The 25,915-nt window shown below is 47.0% G+C and overlaps 1 protein-coding gene across 2 annotated transcripts in view; it reads left to right on the plus strand.

Moving 5' to 3' along the window:
• Positions 1-25,915, plus strand: part of LOC111145075 (dedicator of cytokinesis 1) — a 506,031-nt gene that overhangs the window by 447,728 nt on the left and 32,388 nt on the right. For both annotated transcript variants that reach the window (XM_022499695.1, XM_022499696.1), the window contains exons 36-40: positions 2,041-2,081; positions 3,464-3,554; positions 6,393-6,512; positions 21,240-21,329; positions 22,112-22,216. In XM_022499695.1, the coding sequence (XP_022355403.1) occupies positions 2,041-2,081; positions 3,464-3,554; positions 6,393-6,512; positions 21,240-21,329; positions 22,112-22,216 (447 nt within the window). The remainder of the gene's footprint in view (positions 1-2,040; positions 2,082-3,463; positions 3,555-6,392; positions 6,513-21,239; positions 21,330-22,111; positions 22,217-25,915) is intronic.

Raw genomic sequence — 25,915 nt, forward strand, 5'->3', positions numbered from 1 at the left:
CCCGATGTGGGGCTCGATCCCAGGACTCTGAGATCATGACCCGAGTTGAAGGCAGAGGCTTTAACCCACTGAGCCACCCAGGCGCCCCGGGGCCCCAAATCTTAAAAAAGATTTAAATCTTAAAAAAGATTTTAAAGTGTTTATAGAGATGTTTACATTAAGAGATAGAATTTTTTTCTTTTTTTAAAAAATATTTATTTATTAGAGAGAGAGAGAGCACACAACCAGCAGGAGGGGCTGAGAGGGTGGGAGAAGCAGACTTCCCGCTGAGCAGGGAACCCAACGTGGGGCTCGATTCCAGGACCCTGAGATCATGACCTGAGCTGAAGGCATACATTTAACCGACTGAACCACCCAGGTGCCCCAAGAAATAAATTTTGAAAGAAATTTTCATGGTCACCCAGAAGATATTTTACAGTATGTGGAAATAGCTCATTGCTTATAACCTGCTAATTAATGTTTCTTCATCAATAAGCATTGAAATACAGAATGTGCTTCCAAGGGCCAACTGGTTTCTTTACTGTGGTTTGCAAGGTCGGTCTGTCTGGAACAGCACTGTCCAATAGAAATTTCTGTGATGATGGAAATGTTCTCTCTCTGTACCATTTGGTACAGTAACAGTAGCCCCACAGGGTTACTGAGTCCTCAGGGTATGGCAAACATAACAGAGGGCGCATGGGAGCACATTAAAATGAAAACATGACAGTCCAAAACCTTTGGGATGCGGCAAAGGCAGCCCTAAGGGAAGTAATATAGCAATATGGGCCTTCCTCAGGAAGGAAGAAAAGTCTCAAATACACAACCTAACCTTATAGCTAAAGGAGCTGGAAAAAGAACAGCAAACAAAGCCTAAGTCCAGCAGAAGAAGGGACATAATAAAGATTAGAGCAGAAATCAATGATGTAGCAATTTAAAAAAAAATCCAGTAGAACAGATCAACGAAACTGGGAAATGGTTCTTTGAAAGAATTAGCAAATTAATAAAGCCCTAGCCAGACTTATCAAAAAGAAAAGAGAAAGGACAGAGTAAATAAGTCGTGAATGAAAGAGGAGAGATCCCAACCAACACTGCAGAAATGCAAACAATTAAAAGAGAATACTATGAGCAGTCGTATGCCAACAAATTGGGAATCTGGAAGAAACGGGTAACTTCCTAGAAATACATAAACTACCATGACTGAAACGGAAAGAAATAGAAAATCTAAACAGACCCATAACCAGCAAAGAAATTGAAGGAGTAATCAAAAATCTCCCAATAAACAAGAGTCCAGGGCCAGAGGGCTTCCCAGGGGAAGCGAATGTTTAACTTTATTTAATTTTTTTAAAGATTTATTTATTTATTTGAGAGAGAAAGAAAGAGAGCAGTGGGGAGGGGCAGAGGGAGAGAGAAAATCAGAGAATCTCTGGTAGATGCCCTGCCAAGCAGGGAGCCTGACTCGGGGCTTGATCCCCTGATCCTGAGATCATGACCTGAGCCCAAATCAAGAGTCAGATGCTTAACCAACTGAGCCACCCAGCCAGCCCTAACTTTATTTAATTTTAATTAAATTTACTTTACATTGCATACAGGTAGCGTGGCTATTGTATTGGCCACCTCGGGTCTAGAATACCACATTGCCTTCTCGCGGCTCTAGCCAAGGCTGGGCCCAGCACGGTTTAAGTCGTGTTAGTGATGCTAAAGATCCCAAATATGGGATCTTTCATGTATTTTTCATTTTCTAATGACTTCCTATGTCTAAGGCATCATATCTTTGGGGTAATACGTTTATTTAGCTAAAGACTGGTGACTTTCAAATGTCAAAAGTAGGTTTCAGTCCTTTCAGTGTAGGAAGTGGAATCTTTAGCATCACCCCCTTCCCCAAAAAGTGAAGACCAGTGTAAGATATCTTTGTACTTTATGTGAATTTATGGTTCTAAACCAAAGAGCCGGGTCCCTTTGGCTGTGCTTGACACCAGTGGAAGAACCTTGAGTGTTTAGTGCTTATGTGACACCTTTTGTAGAACAGGTTTCTTAAAACAGTGTTGTGGTTTGATTTTTCAGAATTTCTACAAAGAAATTGAAAGAGAAGAAATGTACATAAGGTATGTAGGCATCCCGCTTGTCCGTTCCCTCTGCACGTTTATGATAATTGCTGTTTGTCAAGTGCATGCTAACAACCGTTGTATGACCACAGGGGTTTATCTTGTAGGAGTCATGAATATTAGAGGTTGAATTTGATGTATCCTGACCTCTTGTGCAGATGCCAATGCTAGACATTTCGGGGGTCATATTTAGCCAGCTAGATAGTCTTTCACAGGTTTTTGGTATCTCTTGACTGACTCATGTGGCCCTTTTAAAAAGAGACAAGAGCATAATTTTCATGTTTTACAGTAAACCATATGATCAAATGAGAAATCAGTTTTAATTATATCAGAAATAGATAATAGTATATTTTTTCAGGCTATTCTTTTAACTAATGCTATATTCTGATGTTTTCTATTCTCTGCTGGATTTTCCTCCTTCGTTTGCCTTTTTCTCTAGAGGGGGTTGTCTGTGATGGATCCCCTCTCTTGGTCATTTCGAGGGGCCAGTGTCAATATTTAGCAAGATGATAACTTAGAAGAGAATAAGAGTATGTTCATGTGGCTTAATGTTTAATGATGTGTTTACTATATCAAGCATGCTCTTCTAACTTGATTTCTAAGAATGTTTTTAGTTTCTCCTTTATTAAAATATACCAAATAAACCTAATAAACTTTTGCAAAAGCAGCCAGATTCTTTTATCTAAAATGTAGTTTACTCTATATTAAAAAGCAATTTTATATCTTTATGGCAGAGAAATTTGTTTTTTAAGATTTTATTTATTTATTCTACAGAGAGAGATCACAAGGAGGCAGAGAGGCAGGCAGAGAGAGAGGGAGAAGCAGGCTCCCTGCCGAGCCGAGAGCCCGATATGGGGCTTGATCCCAGGACCCTGAGATCATGACCCGAGCCGAAGGCAGAGGCTTTAACCCACTGAGGCACCCAGGCGCCCCGGCAGAGAAATTTTTTGATCACATTCACTGTGATCATTGGAGCTCTTTACTTTTATGGATTTGTGTTTTTATGGATTTCGGGAAGGTGTGCATTTGTATTCAATAGAAACATAAGAAATTACAATCAAACTTCGTGATCTCATTTCACATGTAAGATGAAAAGAAATGAGAGACCCTTGAAGTACAATTCTGCATTCTTGGGTTGTCTTCATTTTCAACCTGAAAAAGGAGCACTTAAAATTTTTTTACAAAATACTATTATATATTACTCTTATTGGTTTTCCTTAGTGCTTTCTGCACCAAAAGTGTTCAAGGCATTGGGAATTGTGAACTCTGTGAAGAGAAAATGTAGATACAATTTACTGTTGAAGGTAGATTTTAACTCTTGCAATCTTCAACACAAATGATTTGTTGACATCTTAGACGATCACTCTGTTTTGTTATCTCAGATACCTGTACAAGCTGTGTGACCTACACAGAGAGTGTGACAACTACACGGAGGCGGCCTACACTTTGCTTCTCCACGCAAAACTTCTGAAGGTAACAGAAATTGCTACATACTTTCATGATTCTGTTGTTATAAATTCTGAGATGGTTTAAAATTTTATTTTTCCATGATAAATTTTAATAAACCTATAATTTAAGTTCTTATGAATTTTGACTAAACGCAGTGACATGAACAAAGATATTTAGAAGGCACTTTGATGACAGACTTGGCCCTACTGAATGCAGATTTAACAAGATGTTAGAGCGAATTATCACTAAGCATCATAAACACCCATCATTGGGGTGTTTGCTCTCAATGAGTTAGAGATTCTCTAGGTCCTTCTTCATGCCAGCAGGACGCAGTAGTAGAGGAGGGTGCTGTCAATAAGAAGGAATTTCTGAGGTGGATAGTTAAGAGATAAAATGAAACGTATCCCTGATTACCTTAGAGAAGAGTTCACATTGAGATATTGTACTGGTCCATCAGTTCACGTGAGACCTCCTGCCTGATTCTCCTGTAGTGTTGCTCCTGAGCACAGGTCTGGCATGACAACTTTCAGTTCCAGTGATTCTTTTGTTATGCACATATCTTTTGACATTGTTTGGTTGGTTGGTTGGTTTTCAATAATATATTCATGCTTTTCCCTCATATCCTTCTAGCCCAGCTAATCATACAAAGTAGACCCTCAGTAAATAATGGGATGGGTGGATGGATGATGAGTGGAGGTTGATTGGTTGGATGGATTGAAGAATGGAAGTGTGGGTGGGTGGGTGAGTGGATGGATAGATAGATGACTGGTTGGCTGGATTAAAGAGTAAGAATGTGGGTGGGTAGGTGAATGGATGGACGGATGGAAGTATGGGTGGGTAGATGGATGGAAGGAAGGAGGGATGGAAGTGTGGGTGGGTAGGTGGATAGATGGGTGGATGAATGGATGGACGCATCGATGGATAGATGAGTGGGTGGGTAAATAGATTTATTGAAATGTGTAGGTAGGTGGGAAGGTGGGAAGATGGATGGACGAATGGATGGATGAAGGAAATGCTATACAATCTCTAGTTTTACATTTTAAAACTTCAGGTAATCATTAGATCATCCTTCCTATCACAACCTTATAAAAAAATTGAAAAATTATAAAGTAGATAGACAAGAACAATTAGGAGAATTAGAATTTAGTTGAGTAACCCAACAGAAAGACCACTCATTCAAGGAATCCTGTTTTCAAAATCAGGACAGCCCTTTGAGCACCAAAAACTGAATGAAAGAAAACCAGGAAAGATTACATTAAAACGGGCATTAAGCAATGTTTGTGAATGATGAGAAGCAGTAAGGAGGACACTGTATTGGGAGTGAAACTCCCAATAATCTTCCAGCCTTTGGACCAACCCCAAAATCTCTAGCATCTCTTGATGCTACAAATCTACACCCGCTGCTATGGAGACACTGGGGTGTGGGCGTTTACCTTTGCTTGAGAACAAAAGCATCTGTGACAAAGAAAAGAGGAGAAGGCTCCATCTGGGGTCCTCATCAGTAGTTATCAATAGACCCCCTTTGGCTTCACAACACACAAAGTTCTCCCAAGGAGTGCGATTAGGACGATAGAGATTTCCCTTGGCATACCTGACACCAGCCGTACCACTAGGAATTCTAATGGTTTTCATTTGTGAGGAGCCCAGATTTCAATAATAAGGCATTTTTGCAAAGACGAAGGTATTTCTTTTTACCAGGGTTGAAGTGGGGCTGACAAAATGCTCACGCAGCCTCCTCTCTCATAGTACATAAACGTCTGTCGAGCACAGATGGGTTCGTCATAATCACACGAGGGCGTTTCACATCCCAAACCACAGGCCCGGATGCATTATCTTTTCTACTGGGACTCTGGATTTTCCAGTTAAGTGGCGAATGCTCTGTAATTTCTCTCCATATCTTTTACACCATGATGTTTCACAGTTTTCCCTAAATACGTTTTGATATTGCATTCAGCGTGAACTCATGCTGGTTAATCAACTTACGAAAGGCATTATTTGAAAAAAGGCATTATTTGTATTGCTATGAAAAGTGTTCTTCAACGTGACAAATATATTCTTGTTCATTAACAAAACATTCTCAAATATAATCTTTTTTGGTTATTTTGTCAAAAACAAGAGCAGTAAAACCGTTAGCCTTGAGCCCTAATAAGTGAAATCATGTGAGTGTTTAAGTGGAAGGGGGAGAGGGATTTTTACTTCCCTGCTCAATATTTTTTTAAGCGATTTTAAAATGCAAGCAAGTTATTCGAGATCAGAACTTTATTTATTTTATTGTAGTTACACATTAGAATCACCTAAAATTTTACATTTATCCCCCATGAAGGTAGGAATCTCGCTATGCCGCGAGAACCCCATAATTAATGATTTTGCAACGACTGGTTGTAGTCAGGATACGCAAGTCTGATTTTAAGGCGAAGCTTAAAGGTACGACTGGTATGTGAGGTCCGAGTGTCTTCTCTGCTGTTGACTAAAATGTTGAGCATCTCAAGATGGAGGGCAGCCCCCCGGGATGCCTCACCTGAGACAGCCCTAAATTGCCTGGCTCGTAATTCACCTCAGGCGTTACAAGACACTATTAGCAAGTGGATGGTTCTGTGATTTCCAGAAACTGCTGGGTTTCTCTTCTGTATGAATCTAGGCCCAGCTTTGCCTCCCTCTTGTCTTTCCTTCCTTGTGGGGCTTCTGCACAGAGGTTCTGCCCTCATTTCCAGGTCCCAGCAGCCCTGAGTGTCCCTGGGACCATGGCCTGCATGCGTGCAGGGCACGGGGTCCTCACCGTGGTGTATTCTGACCAACAGGGGGCCAGGGGTGGCACTGGACACACCCTCGCCTGACCTGTCTTGTGCTTTGCTTTGGCCTCAGTGGTCGGAGGACGTGTGTGCGGCCCACCTCACCCAGCGGGACGGGTACCAGGCGACGACACAGGGCCAGCTGAAGGAACAGCTCTACCAGGAAATCATCCACTACTTCGACAAAGGCAAGGTAAAAAAAAAAAAAAAAAATTTCCCTTTGCTTTCCTTTTTATATGTACCTTCCTACAGCACATGTCGTGTAACACAGGACGTTTGTGGAACCGGACACTTGCCACAGACAGTGTATTGGAAGGTTTTATGCGTGGTCCACCCGCTGGGACTTCTAAGTAGAAATCCTAGCCCAAAACCCTGCAGTTCTTCCTTTTGCAGGGGCTCTGCAAGTAAGGACTAAAAAGCACAAGTGCTTTGCTTGTCCTGCCGGAGAGAACCGTGTCTGGAACCTTGATTTGGAAAAGCTCCTGGGCATGTAGAACAAATGGATTCCTTTAACAGTTTGCGTTTTTCTGTGACCGCTGAGAAATGAATCCTGTGGTAAGACCTGTAGTGCTCTGTTTTGGTGGATTCTAGATTAAGTGGCTCCCACAAATTATTTATTCCTTGGAATTCTGTGAAAAGGAAACCTGCCGTCATTTTTTCCAGCTAGTAACAGATCTCATTAGCGTAGTTTGTGATTCACATAAGCTATAACTATCTGGGGGGGAAAAAAGGTACCTGAACTTTGGAAGTTTTAAAAATCTGCCACTTTGGAGCTCATTCTGGGACTTCCTCAGGATTCGGAACTCGTCTTGGTTACCTGCTTTTTTTCTTCACTCAGGGGAAGGTAACCAGAGACTCCATGGAGGTACTGTGTGCGTCTTCTAGGGCTCCTGTAGGAAAGCACTACCAACTGAGTGGCCTTAAATGACAGCAGTGGGTTCTGTCACCGTCCTGGATGCTCTCAGTCTGACGCAAATGTGTTGGCAGGGCCGTGCTCTCTGTGTGAGGATGACGTAAGGGAGAATCTGTTCTGTGCCTTCCTCTTAGTTCCTGGGGCTGCTGGCCACCCTCAGCGTCCCAAGCTCCGCCCCCGACAGCACATGGCACCCACCCTGTGTGTGTCGCCGTGTCCAGATTGCCCTCTTCCAGGCCCACTGGTCTTTGGATTTACTGCCCGGTCTGGTGTGACCTCCTCTTCACTGATCACATCCAAGGGCCCTATTTCCAAATAAGGTCACATTCACAGAAACCAGGGATTAAGACTTCAACATATGTTTGGAGGGGAGGGAGCGGGGGGAGGCAGGACACATACAATTCTACCCACAACAGCACTTAGAGCACAAAAGGATGATGGCCACCTCTTTTCGTGGCTGTCGATATAGACCAAACCCTGCTGAAAAGATAATGTGTGTTGTATTCATTCCCTACTGTCCTTGACATAGACAAAAAATCAAACTATTCAGAATAGCATGGAGATCGCCCAGAGGCCACTTGGAAATGTTCTGTGGATTACGCCTGGTCCTGTAGTGGAATGGAATATATTTCTTCATAGCAACGAGATGCTTTCATAATTAAGGCTGATTACTAAAATTTTATTAGTTCAGCTGGGGGAACCCTGTTTCTCAGCAAAGTCCTAGAAGAAATGAGGCTGATTCAGCCATTCCTTACCCTGATGACTTCCTGGCTTGCTGTCTTCTGGCCTTGGAGTGGGCAGAGCAGGAAAGGGACCTGGGAGAGCCGAATGTCATCAGAGCTGAAGGAATGTGTGCCTTTGCTCATGACCATTCTGGGCTCTCACAGTTTCGATGCACCCTCTGACAGCGTCGGCCCTGAGACTTCCTCCTGTCACCCCTTATTCCCTCCCTCACACCCTCTATTCCGGCCACATCACCCAAATGTGGGGGAGCCTCACACACACCAGCCCTGCCTGCCTCTGCCCAGAGGCTTCTGCTTCTCCTGCTCTTTGCTGTTTTCTTCCCATCTCAGCTTGAATGTCATCTCTCCTCTGACCCCCACGATGTCCTCTTCTCCTCCACAGCACTCTACAGTTTGCAGCGGTAAGTTTGTGCGTGTAGGTTGTCAGCAGCTCTATCAATAGGCTGTCAGCACCAAGAACATAGTAGCCACACATTTTCTTCCCACCGTGTGTCTAATTCTCAAAATGATTGGCATATAACCCGGTGGGCATTTGTTGGAGAAACCAGTGAAGAGTGAATGGATACTCAGCAGTTAAGAGTGACTCCTGACAGTGGGAAATGCTCATTTATCGCAGGTCAGTAGCCTTCAATAAATAATAAATCAAAGAACAGAGTCCTTTTCATTTTTAGCAGAGGCAACCTTGTATGGAAAGGGGAAAGAAAAGAATGTGTTCAGTTTAGAATAGAGTGGTTCTCAACCGGGACCCTCAGGAGACATTTGAGGTTGGCGTGACTGGGGGAGTAGACAGCCCTCACCCTGGTGGATGAAGGTCAGGGACACTGCTGAGCATCCTGGAACGTACAGACAGTCGTACGACAAAGAATTCTCCAGCCCGAAATGTCAGTATTACCAAGGTTGAGACATCCTGGTTTTGGAAAAGCTCAAGTGACAAAACATTAGAGGCAGAAAGACAAGCAGGCAGAGGGAGTGCTCTCACGTGGTCCTGTTTTCGGTAGAGACACGGAGATGGTTACAGGAAAGTGACCAGTTGGCTTACCTGAGTCCGGAAGACTGTGCTTGTTAATCACAGTGTACGAGGGTTGTCTCCACAGTATCTTTTAGACTTGTCTTGGCAAAACAGATTGAAAAGCACTTTCTGAGGATTTGTTACTTTTCCACCAGAGTGTCAGAGAACCAAAGCCCCCTCATCCGTCCGAAGCTCACTTGGAGAGTGAGCACAGGTGAGGGAGAAAGTTCGTCAGATGAGATCTAAAGTACCCAGGTGATTAGCTTCGAGGCACAAAAACTCAGTCTGACGTCAACAAGCATGACATTTCCTGGGAAGACGAGAACAGAAGGAAGCAATTACTCATCACCTCCATCAGTCCCGATGGGTAGGAATATGCTAGAGTTTCAGCCTCCTGAAGTCTCAGTGGCTCTGGGCCACCCAGAGGTGTTGTCCACTCATGCCACGTGTGTGTCCTGCTGTCCCAGAGCCCAGATGGGCACAGGTTCCACTACAAAGAAACGCAGCCATGAAGGGACGGCGAGTTGCCAGACCGGGCCTTGCACACCCTTGTCCAGGACTGACCCACGCGTTTCTGCTCATGCCATTGGCTAAAGCAAATCACGGGACCACAGTGGGCCCCAGGGGGTGGAAGTGCCCAGGAGGAGGGGCAGACGTGCAGCACCTCCCCCTCTAAGGGCGTTGAAGTAGACATGTGAGTCGGGCTTCTAACGGGGGGCTCTCAAGGCACGTGGAGATTACCCCAGTAGGTGTATGTTCTAGAAAAGGTGATATACACACAAGTCCCCCAGCTAGTACAGCTCCCCACAGCTGGACATGTGAAAATGGAGATATCTCACAGAACCTGGTGTTGGGCTTTGATTGCCATTTCTCCATAGTTGAATTTCCTTCTTCCGTCAGGGCAGGGCTGGGCATGGCATGCACAGCAGGAGAAAGTGAGCTCCTGTTCCCTGTGCCTAGGACCCTGGAAACTGCCCAGCCAGGGAGGGAGGGAGGTAGGAGGTCACAGAAGGGATCAGAGTTGGGCACTTTGTGCCAGATCACTTTCATCTGGACATGGGTGTCCCTGCTGGGTGGAGGTCTGTGCAGGACTTGAGAAAAAGAATGTCTTCTGTGCCTTTTCGGAATACAGTGGAGTGAGACAAGTGGCTGTGCTCATTGCTGCAGATCACCAGAGCTGATTTTGGGAGAGCCTCAATATACACGTTTCCATACCCCATTCCCAGATTGCAGTCACCTTGGGGGGAGCCTATCTCTCAGTGGCTCTTGGGTGATGGATGGCGAGTATTCTAGGCAATGGGAACTTGAGAAGGGCCTCAGTTTATGCAGGGGACCCCTGAGCAGGTGCACAGGGGAAGCTGGCGCTCAGGCAGTGGGTGGGACTGTAACCTGAGCGTTCTGATCCTAGAGTCACAAGGGACATGTGGTCATTGGTGCCTGAACATAGTCATTGGCGTCTGAAGTGTGGCCAGTCCAAACCAAGATGGGCTGTCAGCATATAATACATGCGGGATTTTTTAAGACTTAGTGTAAAGTAAAGAACATTGTTGAGAGCTGAGTTGTTTGTGCCAGAAATTCACATGGTCAGGTCCTAATCTCTAGGACCTCAGGATGTGACTGCCTTTCGACCTCCGTCCATGAAAGAGTTGATAAAGTAAAGTGAGGTCACTGGGATGGGCCCTGATCCAATCAGACCTGTGCACTTCTAAGAAGAGATTAGGACACAGACACACAGTAAGGACCCTGTGAGGGCAGAGTGAGAAGAGGTGCCTGTACACGCCAAGGACAGAGGCCTCCAAAGAAACCGTCCAGCCCGGGGCTTAGTCTTGGACGTGCAGCCTCCAGAACTCTGAGGGGATAAGTGAAGGGCGGGTACCCAGTCCGTGTACGTACTTGCAGCCACTAGAGCGACTCATGCCAACATCAACTATCTCACTAATTTCTGTATTCTGATTACATGCCAGAATGGTAATGTTGTAGGTAAATTTTACTAAAATGAATTCCATTTTTTAAAATGTGGCTACTAGTAATTTGAAGTGACATACTTCTCGTGCATCATGTTTCTATTGGACGGTGCTGATCTGAGCCAAAGACTCTGTTACTGAGTGTCTAGACCCTGGTCCTGCTGGCACGTCCGTCCACGTGCTGGTGTGAAGGGAGGGTTTGCCCTTCACCCTCTGGGGCCGTCTCAGGCAGCTGGGACTGCTTCTGTGCCTGTTGGCACTCGTGCTGAGTGGATATTTGAAAAACTAGACAGTATCTAAGAGAATTAGAACATGGGGACCAAAGCCAGGAAATAATAGAACTTATGTCAGAACGGAAAGGGAAAGCATGATAACAAGCATCAAAATTAGATTTTTTTTTCTTGTGACCCAATGTCTTTTCTACAATTTGGGGGGAAAAAAACCTGTCAGGAGTGTGGGAGTTATTCACGTCAGGAAATTTGAGGGGATGCGTGAGTCAGGGACTCCTTTAGGGCGGAGGATTCTTGGAAGGGAAAACACAGGGCAAATGTTAGGGAAGGAAAGAGGCAGAAACAGAGCTGTGAATGAAGATAAACCATGAGAAACCAAGAAAAATCAACATAGCTTTGTTGGAGCAAGATGCAGCTTTCCAGTGCTTATTTTATCTTATTTTATTTTTAAAATGTAGCATTATGCCCCTCAGGTATGTTGTTGTCTTTCCTGCTTTGACCAAAATCAGTTATAATCTCATTCTCAGTTTCCCAAGCTCTGAAGGATAAGTCACGTTCTCTCAGTGTGATTTGCGTATTTAAGCGCCTTTGGGAATGACAGCCCCTGACAAACGTGCTCTGATACCTGCACTGGCTGCGCCGGGATCCTACCTGAGGCCCTGCTGAGCAGTTCCAGTCTTTGGACAGAGAAGGTCTTTCTAGAGCCAGCTCATCCATGGTCCTCTTTTCCCGAGCTCTCTCTTCCCGGCATCTGGTCCCAAGGGCCTGCCCCCATCTCCCTGCCACTCTTCCCCGGGGGCTACCACACTTCGTGAGACATAAAGTAAAGTGTGTGGCCACAGTATCTAGCATGGCTTGAAGCACTTCAAAGATCCCCATGCCCCTGGGGTCCCCCAACCTCCTCCATCAATCCCCCCACCTCCACCAATCCCCCCACCTCCTCCACCAGTACCCCCACCTCCTCCTTCAATCCTCTCTCTACCCACAACATCTGGCCTTTGTCGAGAAAAGGCCAGATTTTCTTTGATTCCCAACCGCCTGGACTTGCCATGGTCTTCCCTGGGTGTGGAAGGTCCCCTTGTCGCCTGCTGTCGCGTTCCCACGCTCTCTCCATCTTGGGCCCTCCCTGCCCCCACTGTCCATGAAGATGTCATCCTAGGCACTCATTGCCCTGGCCTTAGAACTATTTCTGTGTCTCCTGTCTCTCCATGCTTTGAATATCTCACCCTTTTCAGCCCCCTGAGCACTCCGGGGATCTTGGTAAAATGCAGACTGCGATTCAGTAGGTCTTGGGTGGGGCCCGAGGCTGCGTATTTCTAAGCAGCTCCTGGTAATGACAAGGGAGCGGGTCCAGGGACCACCTCAGTCACCAGGCCCTGCTTTGGCTGAAGCTCCTTGAGCTTCTGTGTCCCTCTCAGAGAGACCAGTGCTGCATAGAAACTGGACACTCGGGGGAAAAATGTTTTTAGTAAACTTTACTTTTGAGAGCAGTTTCGGGTTTACAACAGAATTGAATGGGAAGTGCAGGGAGTTCCCCTCCCCCTTCCCCACCCCTGCCCTGACACAGGCACAGCTCCCCCACCATCAGCGCTACCGTTCTGGTTCGTCTTTTGCTGAGGGGAGCACCTTCTGGCCGGCACTTGAGCAAAAGACTTGGAAAGGGCACCGTCACTCAGACATGCCACAAAGTGCCTTCTGTTAGGCATGTTTGTCTCCTCTGTGTGGTCTTGCTTCCTGGCCCAGACTCTGAGTCCCTGAGAGATCTAAGGGGGCAGATCCCTGAGCTCACTTCTGCAGTGTGTGAGCTCTGGGGGGGCTGGGGAAGCGTTCCCCAGGCTCCTTTCCTGAGGCTGATGCTTGCTCTACTTCAGTACCACGTTCACTGCAGAGCCTACAGATCAGACAAAGACAATCTTGCAAAACCTGAGCCGACTTTTCCTTTCTGGATTCTGTACATCTTCTAGAAATGACAGTTCTCGGTCAGGTTGGCTGTGGGGGCTCATCAGTGAGTGAGCAGGACCGCCACACTGGGAGGGCGTCCGGGGTGGGCCACGACCTCTGATTTCATTGCTGACCCAGGTTCTATCCCCAACGCCATGATATGCGTGCCGTGATCTGCGTGATCGCGTGATGCAGGATCATTGAAATCACAAGAATTTGGTGTAATCTCACATTTATTTCATCTTAAGGGGAAAACATTACAGCTCTGATTTTATTTTATTTTTTTTTTAAGATTTTATTTATTTATTTGACAGAGATCACAAGTAGACAGGCAGGCAGAGAGAGAGAGACAGAGGACGAAGCAGGCTCCCTGCCGAGCAAAGAGCCCGATGTGGGGCTCGATCACAGGACCCTGGGATCATGACCTGAGTTGAAGGCAGAGGCTTTAACCCACTGAGCCACCCAGGTGCCCCTACAGCTCTGATTTTAAAACGTATATCCGGGTAAGGGGATCTCACGGCACAGTTGCATTTAAAGGCTGGGGATCATGAAATTCTAAAATGGAAACTCAACAGGGCCTCAGTCTGGCAAAAGTATGACTCTGTTAAAGCTTCATCAATACAGGCTGTCACCATGTGGCTGGGTCCTTGTGTCATTAAGAAAGTCTTCATTATGTCCTTAATGTATGGAAACTAGGCATTCCAGAGCTCATTTGCACTGTTAAGTTTATTCATCTTCCCAAGGGACACAGGGACAGAATCCAAGGCAGGGACGTCCCTCGAACACCTTGGCGGGCAGTGAAGGAGCGGGTGCCCGTGGAAGGCGTCCCAGGGGCTGCGGGGACGGTGGAGAACAAGGGACCAGCCTTGGAGTATATTAAAAGTTTCCTCTGCCTTTGTGCTCTGAACGCTGTAAAACTGAATGGATTTTCTTCTGCTTAATACCGGACACTCCGGCTTTTGAATTATGTCCTGTTATCTTTCCGTGTTTCTTCCACATGAAGTCATTCTTCTATTTTTGCCTTTCTATCGTTTTAAAAAGTTTTGAATGTCTTTCAGCCAAGCTCTTGGGCTTTTCATCTTTTTCTCTCTCTCCATAAAATGTCATTTCCATCTGTTGCCCCTTTCATTCTTTTACGGTTCTTCCTTCCTGGGCTAATAACCACTCCTAGCTCCTTCTCCATTCTGTTCTTACCACCCGTTTGAGCGTCCCCCTGAAAGCCTGCTGTCGGGTTTCATCCTGGCAGACGGGCGTTCTTTCCCGAGCACGCTCTGCATTGTCTGCCTTATTGTGTTTGGTTGAGGCCTAGTAATTTTCAATAAAGCCCTTAATCCAAGTGCTTCGCTGAAAATTACCAGGCTTTTCTATGGAGGATGAGTCAAAAATAGCAGCCGTGCTATCAGGAGAGCGGCGTCGGAGTGCGGGAGTCCGCCGTAAGCGCGTTAAGCCACCTCTGAAACTGGGAAGCAGCCCGACGGGGCCTGGAGAGGGAGAGCAGGACTGCTGGCCGGTGTGCGGGGTGAGGCTCCGACTCGGCTTCCAGCCGCAGCTCCCTTTCCTTTTCCCTTAAAATAACCTCGCTTCGACAAAGTTCGCACTTTGCCTTGTGCCCAAGTCAAGAATGAGGCATTGCGCGTCTTCCTGTGAACTAAAAATAGGGATTTGGGGAGTCAGTGTCTGCATTTGGTGAAATGATTCCACTTCTCTAAGTCTCTGAGGTGAAGTTTTCTCATCCGATGAGTTTCCCTTTTAAAGCGCGGCGGTGATTGCGGGGACTTCAGGCACAGGCGGAGACGCCGTCTTCCTGGGTTCCTCTCAGCATCCCCAGATGTTTGGGCATCTGGATATTTGCCAGCATCTGTTCAGTTAGGGAGAATCTGACCTGCTAATGTCTTCGCAGAGATCACATTGATACTGATTTGCTTCTATAAAAAAGGAATGAGTTTGTCTTTTTATCAAAGCATGAGCGAAATCAGTGCTTAGAGTCTGTAACCACACTACTCCCCACAGTCTGCAGGGTCCCTAACAGGTGTCCCATGGCCAGGGCTGGAATGACAGAGGCCTGCCTCCAGGGGGGCCAGTCCACCCCCGGGCTTGTGTGCAAGCAGATACGTAAAACCTTCCTCTGGTCCGTCATGCTGGTGGGTGCTGGGTGTACCTGTCTAACAAGTGTGGGAGTGACTGCTTCTTTTAGGGAGAAAGGAAAAGCTTCCTGGAGGAGGTGACACGTAGATGGGCTCCTGAGGAAGGAGATAAAGTTTGCCTGGCAATGGCTGGGAGAAGCAGGAATGGTAAGGAGTAGGAGTCGTGCTAGCTCACAGAGGGCTCCCGGGCCTTCTTGCTTTTGTGGGGATGCCAAGGAATGTGTCTACAGGCTGGGGGGTGAGGGGTCCCGAGACACACTGACGTAGGAGACTTGAGAGCCACTTAGCCCTTGGCCTCATATGTCTCCTGAGAATTGGATTTACTGCATCAGGCACAAGGAGCCCTTGAGATCGCATGAGAAGAGGCAATGGTGACTTCATTTTCCTCTTGCCCAGCAGAGGAGGGCGGTGCTGGCTGGGGGAGTGGGGGTGGAGGCCCTCAGGGAGACCAAAGCAGCTGTCCAGGCCTGGGATGCGGCGGCCCCAGGCAAAGTGGCCAGCAGCAGGGATCACAAAAGGGAGGTGATGTCTCCAGAGACTTGAAGTCAGCTGATCACAGAGAGCCTCTTAAATGGGCCGATGTCAGAAGAGCAATGCCAGGAGGAGCCAGGGTGCCCGGCACAGCCCAGTTGCCTGAGGCAGAGCGAGGGTCTGTGTCCTCACGGGGCTGCGCAGTCAGAAGAGACGCTCCAGCTAAGCCCAGTGAGGTTTCACCTCCCATGAGGCAGTTAAAGCCGTTCCGAGGGATGAGGCTCCGTTCCTGGCCCATGTTCACTCTCTTTTCCGAGTAGTTGACTCTCCAGCAAGCAGTTCCCCGGCACTGTGATGCCCCGTCACCCTCCACGCATCCCTGGTGTACACTCATCCACCGGTCTCTGTCTATCCCTGTATGCTCTGCTTCCGTCCTGTTGGAGGGATGGGCTCTCCACGCCCCTACCCTGTGCCCCGGAGCCCCTTGCCTGTCCCTGGACATCAGGCCAACCTGTCTGTCCCGTCTGCAGTGTCCGTGTTTTGCTCTCTGTAGGCTAATAATACATATTCGCCTATATCCGTGCCCTTGTTTCTCCCATCTTAAGATCTCTCTCGTTCTGACTCCTCTCTCCAGCCACTGTCAGTCTCCTCCTTCTTGCACTGTTCCTCAAAGAGCTCTCTGTCCTCACTTCTGTCCCTCTCCCTGTTCTCTAGAGCCTGCTCCCGTCATAGATGCCCAGTAACTCCCCGCGGAATGGAGCAGCGTCCCTTCTTTGCCTCCTGACGTAGGCTTTTCTCTTGCAGGACTGAGATGTCCTGGCCAGAAGAAAAACCGCAAAACCTCTATGTTATAAAGATATCTTTCCTTCCTTGCTTTTCCTTTCAGGGCGTTAAAAGCTGAGCAGATAGTTTCCTGTCCTGACGGGTAAAGAATTTCCGTCGGGGAGAAACAGGTCAGGTTCATGACCGAGACTTAGATGGGCAGTGATTCCTTGAGTACTTGACTGCTCAGAGGGGCAGGGTTTATTGTTGATGTGGTTTGAGAACCTTGTCATCGAGGCTCCCTGAGCCCAGCCCAAGTCCCAGGTCCCCCTGGCTTCCTGACCTGTCTGACCAGCTTTCTCGGGTGCTGACTCTATCTCTGCCCCCTCAAGAGGAGGACAGTATTATGACTGCCCGATCGGGCAGCTCTGAGCTGCGGACCACAGAGACAGTGCACCTGCTGGGCTGGGAAGGGGGAGCCAGACCCTGTCCCTGAGAAATGTCTTTGGAAAAATATGGCTCCTTTGATTTGATCAGCCAACGCCAGGTGAAAACACCAGGACCCAGGATGGGGCTTGGCTCAGAAAAGCAAGAGGCCTGGAGAGAGGGTGAGGCCTGCAGGATCCCTGTTTTTTCAGCTGAGCCACAGCCCTTGGAGTCACCGTGGCCCTTCTCATGACACACATTTTCTCTGGGGACTCCTTCCCCTCCTGCTAGAGGGACTGGAAAGAGACTGACGCACAGGCTCCTGGACCCGCTTACTGGACAAGACCTAAATCTGGTTCTGGGCCTCCTCGCTTCCCTCTGTGCTGCGGGACCTCAGCTGGAGTTCTGGATTCTTCCATGCCATAGCACCTTCATCCATTCAGACGTGAGAGACCTACATGGGGTGGGAAATTCAGAGGCTGCTGAATATGAGTCTTCCCCCAACAATTGCCTGGAGAAACAGCTAACTTGTAGAGAAACGGCTGAAACCTGGCGTTCCATAAAACGTCTTCACTGGGGACTCCTGCGGGGCTCAGTTGGTTAAGCATCTGCCTTTGGCTCAGGTCATGATCCCACACCCACGGTCTCGGAATCAAGGCCCACATCGGCCTCCATGCTCATCAGGGAGTCTGCTTCTCCCTCCCTCTGCCCCTGCTCATGTGCTTTTTCTCTTTCTCTCTCTAATAAATAAATAAATAAAATCTTAAAACAAAACAAAACAAAAAGCATCTTCACTGGTGAGTCATTTAGACTAGTAAGTGAATTAAACCAGAGTTGTCCACGCAGTCCCAGTGAGTCATAGCCAGCCTGAATTATCAAAAAGGGACAGTTGTCCCGGCTGGCGTCTTCTCTGTCGTCTGCCACGGCTCCTTTGTCCAGGGAGGTCAGTGTTGTTCTGCCCGGGTGGCTCGCCGTCAACTGAGTAGTTCTCCGTAGGAAATCCGTAGCTGTTCTGTTCTCTACAGCCACTGTCTGGGAATTAAGGGAAGAGTTTCATCAGAAGAAGAAAAAAAAAGTTCTGGGCACCTGCGGGACGCAGTCGGTTGAACATCCAACTCTTGGTTTCAGCTCAGGTCATGATCTCAGGGTCATGAGATCAAGCCCTGCATGGAGCATGGTGTCTGCTTGAGATTCTCTCTCTCTCCCTGCCCCTACCACTTGTGCATGCTCGCTCTCTCTCAAATAAATAAATCTTTTTAAAAAGAAGAAAGGAAAAAAAAATTATATTCATGAAATGTGAAGAAATGGGACTTCCTGAAACTGGGAGGTTCAGAATGATGGGGACGAGATGGTCCTCTCCAGCATGAAGGAGCCAAAATCCTCTGACGGCAAGAGCTGGTGGGACGGCGCTCTGTTCTGCGAGTAACCCACAATGTCAAGAACGCAATAAAGTGGATTAAGGATTTTAATCAGAAAACAGGGCCGTGTGAGGATCTGGTGCTGTTTCATTCAGGGCTATGGTAAACCTCATCGCCTAGCCCAGGAGCTGAGGCAGGACGTTCAGACCCACAGGTCAAAGCAATTCTTTCCTGGAGGTCATGTCGATGTTGACCGCATGGCATCTGTCTTCTCCCTGGTACTGAAGTATCTTTCAGGGTGTTCATATCGGGAATAGGAATTGCCCCCGCTCCTTTGAGCCCGGTCCAATTAAAAGTAGACGAAAATCTCCCTAATGCAGAATCCTTTAAGGCCCTGGGCGGGGGAGGGATTGGGGAGAAGGTGTATTTATAGAGAATCTGATAGAAAACACAACGTGTCACCTCAGGGTGAGTTGGATAAGATATTTATTCGAGACTAGCATTTCTTTTAAAAACAATTACTTGTGATATGTATCTAAAGCATCTCATCTGTCTTTTAGGATAAACACAGTTTAAGCTTTTACTCAGTAATAAATTAGATGCCCAAACATTCTAGGCAGTTAATAGAGTATGTGTTTGCTTGCACAAAACTTGAACAAAATTCCCTTGACAGAGAATCACAAGTAAATGTAGTGCTTTCTTTGAAATGGAAAGACTCTAAGGGAGGAATTGGTCACTGGAGCTTTAAAGAAATACAAAGTGCGAGAGGCTTCTTCTTCCTAGAAATGTGAGTTTGGGCCCCGGCAGAGGACCCAGGAGGATCTGAGGCCGCAGATTAAAACAGAGAATGCAGGGCAGCTCTGAATGCTCCAGCAGGATGGAGACTTGATGGCTCTGGGGAGGGGAACAGGTGCACAGACCCAGGAAGGGCGTCTTGGCCACTTTCTCTTCCCTGGGCACTGGTCCCATCTCAGAAATCTTTTCCTACTCTGGGCTCATTTTTATTTTGTCTTGCAGAGTATTAAAGTGTAACTCCTATTCCAGAACAGCTTTTTTCCTCCTAAAAAAGAGCAGATGGTTTATTTAAGCAGTGGCTCTAAGGAGTATTTTAAATCTATTGGGCTGTTTAGTAATAGGTAAGGCCCTTGCTGGTCATTCTACTAAGAAGCCAAGACCAACCAGCAGAGGAGTCCTCAGCAACAAGGATGTGCCAGGAAGGGGCCCAGTAGCTTGCTTCTCAGCAGGAGCCTGGGCTTCGTGGTTAGCCCAGTATCCTCTCAAACCCATCCCAGTAGGAGGGGGTGGGAGAAGCTGGAAATGCTCTGACATCATCGTTGTTACGGCTGAATGTTTGTGTTCCTCCCTCCCCACCCCAAACCACCAAATTCATCTGTTGATCTACCACCTAATAGTATTGGGAGATGGAACCTTTGGGACGTGATTATGTTCATATTGGGTCGTGAGTAGGGTTGGCGCCACGATGGGATGCCTGCTCTTCTACGAAGAAGAAGAGACCTTGCTCAAGGCCCTTGGAGCACACAGTGAGAAGGTGCTGGCCCACAAGTCAAGAAGAGAGCCCACACCAAGAACTGAATCTGCCTGCACCTTGATCTTGGACGTTCCAGCTTCCAGAACTGTGAGAAATAAATGTCTGCTGTTTAAGCTGCCCCATCTACAGTGCTTTATTATATATAGCAGCCCAAACTATGACAGCCATCAAAAGCAAGAACTTTGGAAGAAGATCAGGCTGGGCCTGGTATACCTCTCTGTGCCTTGGGCAACTTACTGATCTGTCTGATCCCCAACCTCCTTATCTGCAAAATGGGTATAATGAAGTCCCCCCTGACAAGGCAGGGGACTTGCTGGACAGAGAGCAAGTTCGGAGTCACTTGTCCTGACTTGAGCACTACCATCTTGTGGGAATAGTGGCAGTCAGGAAATGGATGGTTCCTGGCTGTGGACATATGTGGGATGGTGTCATGCTTTCCTGATTCGAAGTCAGCAAGCTTCAGTTCTTTTGATAAACATTCTTGAGCAGACCCTCGGCTATGGTCCAGTGGTTTCCACTAATGCTCAGTTCCTCAAGGGGCTTGTGGTCTCTGAGAAGGAATGACACAGAAGCACTTCAGTTTCTCTACGTAACCAGGAGGTTGGAAGTCAGGGGATGCTGGGTCATCGTGAGGGCACGAGAGTTGGCACCCAGAAAGTCTTCCTGGAGGAGATGGTTCCTCCATATGTGACCTATTCTTCTTGAGTAAACCATTTGATTTTCCCCAAGAAAAATAAGGGAAATTCAGGTCTTACCGTATGCATCAGCAAAGTATTCTGTATGTCAAAATTTATCAGCTTTCTAATAAGTCAGTTACCTGATTGGAAATCCTTTTTCAAACTAATACCCCAGAAGGTTCCCTCTTTCAGAATGATGGCAGGCTTTATAGCCTCACAGTATTTGCACACACAAAGCAACTCCTTGTGAGCGTTCATTTAGAGTTGAAATATATCCTGTTCTTCCTGACAGTCCAGTGTTTGTTTAATGGGACGATTGGGGAAAGGAGCAAAACCAGGCTCCTTGTAGCCTCTCCTGCACGGCGGCTCCTTCCGCTGGCTCCCCTGTTGCTCCGACCAGCGGGCTTCAGCAGCCATGCCTGGCAGCCGGAGAGAGGACAGAGTGGGCCAGACCTGGTGGGCAGAGTGCTCTGACCCTGGGCAGAGGCCAGCATGACTGACCAGCCAGTAGTGGACCCGTTTAGTCAACTGACGTCTGGTCATGAGCCAAAGGGCCGTAGACTCTAGAAAATGCTTGTATTTTTGTGACATTATTCCTGTAGTGTTTTCAGATTCGGCAAGCATGTTTCCAGATTGTTTTATGACGAACAGTTGTATTTTACTCTTTCGTTCTTTGACTGCATGATGACGCGTTGGGTTTCTCTTTCTCCTTTTTCTTTCTTTTTCCTCACAGATGTGGGAGGAGGCCATTGCTCTTGGTAAGGAACTTGCCGAACAGTATGAAAACGAGATGTTTGATTACGAACAGCTCAGTGAGTTGCTGGTAAGTCCACTTTTCTTTATAGTTAAATGAACAGGGGTGATCTATGCTTGTTTTTCTGGGATTTCCCTTTCCGTTTTAACTCAGAGATTCTCTTCAGGTCTTCTGCAGCTGTGGCCATGGTCCTCCATTTTGTCCAGGAGGACGGTCTTGATGTATTTGCTGGCTGATTCTGGCCCACAAGTACTCACTTATATTCCCAGCAGGGCTTTGGAAGCCAGACTCTACAATTTTTCTGAGCTTTTATATGTCAACAACTGCTGGCTCCATGTGTACAGTGCTCTTGACGGCCTGAGAGTCTCTGAGAGTCGCTGCTGGATTAAAACTGGCCCCGTCCATGAGGCAGGTGGGTGGTGGGTGGTGGGAGAGGAGCCTAGACCTTTCTCCTGCCATTAATTTAGACCAGAATTCTACCCTTTTAAATTCTTCTTTAATGTATCCCAGTATCTAATTGATACCAGTTTTTTAAGTCCTGAAAACTAGCCATTTAATTATAAGAAAAAAACATTTCTGTGGCACCTCTTTGGTTATCAGAAACATGGATAAATCCTACTGGTTACTGAATTTGGCTCTTCTGGTTAGATTCTCTGCTAAACATTGGGGGTGAGTGACAGATTCTGTCAAAGCCGCATGGCAAGGTGACCACATGCCTGTGTCCCGGGCTGAGCCTCCCACATCCTCACCCTCCCACCCAACTGGAATTGCCAAAGCTTGAAGAGCCCACCGGAAGATTCTAGAAGAAACTGAATGCTATTCAAACCTGACGTTTTCTTTCTTCCTTTCAGAAAAAACAGGCTCAGTTTTATGAAAACATCGTCAAAGTGATAAGACCTAAACCAGACTATTTCGCTGTTGGCTACTATGGACAAGGATTCCCCACATTCCTTCGGGTAAATTTTGATTCTGTTGAATCTGATACAGGGTTGCTCCCTGGCTAGAGAGCCCCTTCCCATTCTGAGGAATGATTTGGACTTTGCATTTGTGGGTCAGAGTCTGAATCTGTGCTCTTAACAGCTCTGTGCTTAGCTTAGGGTGTGAAAGAAGGTCTGATAATATTTTCTTTGATTGCATATAAACCTTCCATCTGATTTTTCCTAAACATAACTGGGGATTTATGTGCGTTTTTTTTTTTTAATTGTGATAAAGTACAGATAACATAAAATTTACCATCTTAACCAGTTTTAAGTGTATGGTTCCGTACAATGCTGTGCGGTCATCCATCTGCGAACTTTTTCATCTCTCCAAACTGAAATTCCATAGCCAGTTAAACAGGAAGTCTGCATTACCCCACTTTCCAGCCCCTGGCAACACCCTGCTCCTTTATGTCTCTAGGAATTTGCCTGTTATCAGTAGCTCATAAAGTGAAATCATACGGTGCTCGTCCTTTTGCATCTGGTCCGTTTTCCTCGGCACACTGTCTTCAGGTTATCCGTGTCGGAGCACGTGTTGCTTTCCCCTCCTTTTCATGGCTGAGTAATATTCCACTGCACAGTTTTACCATATTTTACTTGTCCATCTGTCCTTCAGTGAATGTTTGGGTTGTTTTGGCTACTGTGAATGATATTGCCAGGAACATGTATATTTTTAATTATATGAGTGATTGCAAGTGGATTTCCATGGCCACGCTGCTGGGGACTCTGGGTCAGGCTCCCTCCCTTGGACAGGTGTGTGTCGTTTGACACACGATTGAAGACACACTGTGACGCCGGATGCCCCTTCCCTGGCGCTCACAAGGCCAGAGGAGAAATTGTGTAAATAAATGCTTCTTGACCTACTAATAGAATTGTTTGGAGTTTCTCGTGGTGCCATTGACCAGTGGGTCATGATTTCTTATCATTCCTTATGATATTTGTTTTAAGACACATGGTTTTCTCTCATGCTGGGAGACCATGCGTGATTCCTCTGGTTTCCAGGAAGGCGGTCTCTTGCCTGGAACATGGCTGTCTGGGGCAGTTAGATCTGGTCAGGAGGTTTTTCTCATTCCAGAGTGTGTCCCTTTGGCTCTGGTGGTTCTGATTACATGGAAGTCCCCAATAGGGTAAGATACTCCTTGGTGCCACAAGCAGGAAGGACTTCCTTGCTGAGGGCCTGATGTTGTTTATAAGACAACCACCAGTGAGCCTCGCAGGCCTGGTCTGCTCTGAAAAGTGACCTCTTGGTTTGTGCTCTCTCTCGGGGTCCTGCGTGACTGGGGCATCGGCCCCGCGCTGTCACTGCTGGTCGGCCCTCTCTCCTTGTGCGGTTGAGCCAGGACACACCTAAGACAGCAGTCGATTAGAAGCCCAGATTCTGGAGCAGTCTTCTTAACAAAGAATGACTAAAGGACATTTCATTATAAGTTAAGTTATAAATGTTCCCCTAAATCAGGGAAGATTTTTGAAATTAATTCTATTTTATATGAAAAACCCAGCTATAGTAGGATCTTGGAGTCGATGTTGTTAAAGCCTTTAATTAACGTGTATGAATCTGTGGGTGCATCCCCGTTTGTGTCTGTAAGAAACAGAGAGACCAACCCTAAACCACAGCTGACCTGTGCTGTGCCGAGGCGTTACAGCATGTATGTGGCCCTCCAGGGATAGTGCTGTGGCTCAAGGCCACTGACTGGCTCTGCCCTGGCTTCCTGACATGCTGGGGGTGGGGTGGGCACTTTGCAGTCCCCGAGCGTGTGTGTGCTGGGAGGACACACACGATGTGTGCGCCAGGGACCGCACTGGGTCACCTCCCCTGTACAAAGGACAAAATGCAAAGTGCGAATGAAGAGATTAACGGGCTTGATTAATACTGAACTGATTACTCAGTTCCCTGCTGCACCTGAATAATTTCGTGGGACTATGGCAATGTATTTACGACGCTTCACAGATCACCTGTCCAGGGTCACAGATCACCTGTCCAGGGTCACAGATCACCTGTCCAGGGTCACAGATCACCTGTCCAGGGTCAGTCTGACAATGACGTTAGCAGTTACAAGACAGCAGGTGAAATGTTTGGCTGTTTAATGCCTCTGAGAACTGGCTGTCCCTTTTGCTTTGTTTATCTTTGAGAATTGGTCTCATTAGGTTGTTTCTTTGGTTTTGTTTTTTGGGTTTTTTTTTTTGCCTTCATGTTAATATTTATGGCTCTTACAAGCAATAAATATCTGACTATATCTACATTTCTCCCTTATTTTCACGTTTGAAGGGACTGCTTCAGAATGCACAATAATTGACATTTCTAGAAAATGTTAGTGCTGTTTTCATATGTAACTCACTAGTGTTTTTCTGTTAAAGCCTTTATATACATTTTATTATTGTGTCTGTCTTCCAGTGTAGGGAGTAATAGATGCATGCGAGTTCGTAGTAGCCTGTTATACATTAAATCTTCCTGGATTTCTGAAATGTTTGGCTTTATATAGCCTTAAAAGATGCCCACACTGTGTTTGTATTTCTAATTAAGACTACATATTACTTTGGTTTCTGCTTGACATTATTTTTTCGGGAAAGAGAACATTTTTCTTCCATAATGGGTATTTTAAGACATACCTGAACACAAAGTGAAAAAAAATATTCAGTTCTTAAACTGTTCCTTCTTTAGTGATTTATAGGGACTCAGATAAGTCATGGCTAAGGAAGGAAATAAACTGAGTGCCGTAGGATCTCTCTTTATCTTTTAAAAGTTCATTAATTAGACAAACTTTAATTTAACTTCGCACTTAGTCTCCAGGAGATGAGGGAAAGAACATCCAGCAGAATGCTCTCCTGTCTGGCTGTCTGTCTCTCCTCTCTGGCGTCTGGCCAGGGTCATGACAGATGATGAGGCCACACCTGACTCACAGAGAGCCAGCCTAGGGTCTCTGGCTCAGGGTCCCCTGGTTGAAACAACAGATCCTGTGAGGAAAAGCATCAGCCCCAGCCTTCCATTTCTCGGGTCCTGTGGCATCTTTTCCTTGTTACAGTTTTCCTTTAGGATCAGACAGGTGGGGCGGGCAGGGTGTTGGGAGACAGGAGGTATAGGCTTGGGTGGCGTCACACTACCCATTGCCACCTTTCCGTGACTCAGTTGGCAACTCAGGACACACTGTTGACTCTCTGAAGGTACAGAGACCTGCTACATCTTAGAAGCAGAAAATTCCCTAGAGCTACATTTCCTGAGGGACCGTGTCACACCCAGACAGAAATGGCCTCTACAGGACAGCCTGTGTAAGGAAGAACGCTCGCCTGCCTAACACCCACGCCAGGGACACCTCACCCTCAAAAACCACCCCCCAGTTGGGCTCTCCAACTCAGAATTTATGGAGGTGACAGAGTGTTGTGGGAGATGGACAAAAGCCAGCTGTTAGAAGGAGAACTCTGACCCTCTGCCCACCACCCATCAGTGGGTAATTCTTCACACGAGGCGGACGTGCGGTGAGGGAAGTTCTGCCATCCCCCTCCGGTTTCTCACCACCAGAGAGGCCGCGGTCCTCACGCCTCTCTCCTCTGGTCTCGACCCCATTCCCTGGTTCGGCTCTGCCCTTGGCTGCGTCCTATCTGAGACACCTCAGAAGGTCGTGCTCGGGCTCTGAGCGGTGAGGCCCCACCTCAGACTCATGGTGTCTTCACTTCTTCTTAGGA

This window comes from Enhydra lutris, unplaced genomic scaffold (genome assembly GCF_002288905.1).
Source record: "Enhydra lutris kenyoni isolate GAN:26980312 unplaced genomic scaffold, ASM228890v2 scaffoldscaffold12, whole genome shotgun sequence".
Lineage (NCBI taxonomy): Eukaryota > Metazoa > Chordata > Mammalia > Carnivora > Mustelidae > Enhydra > Enhydra lutris.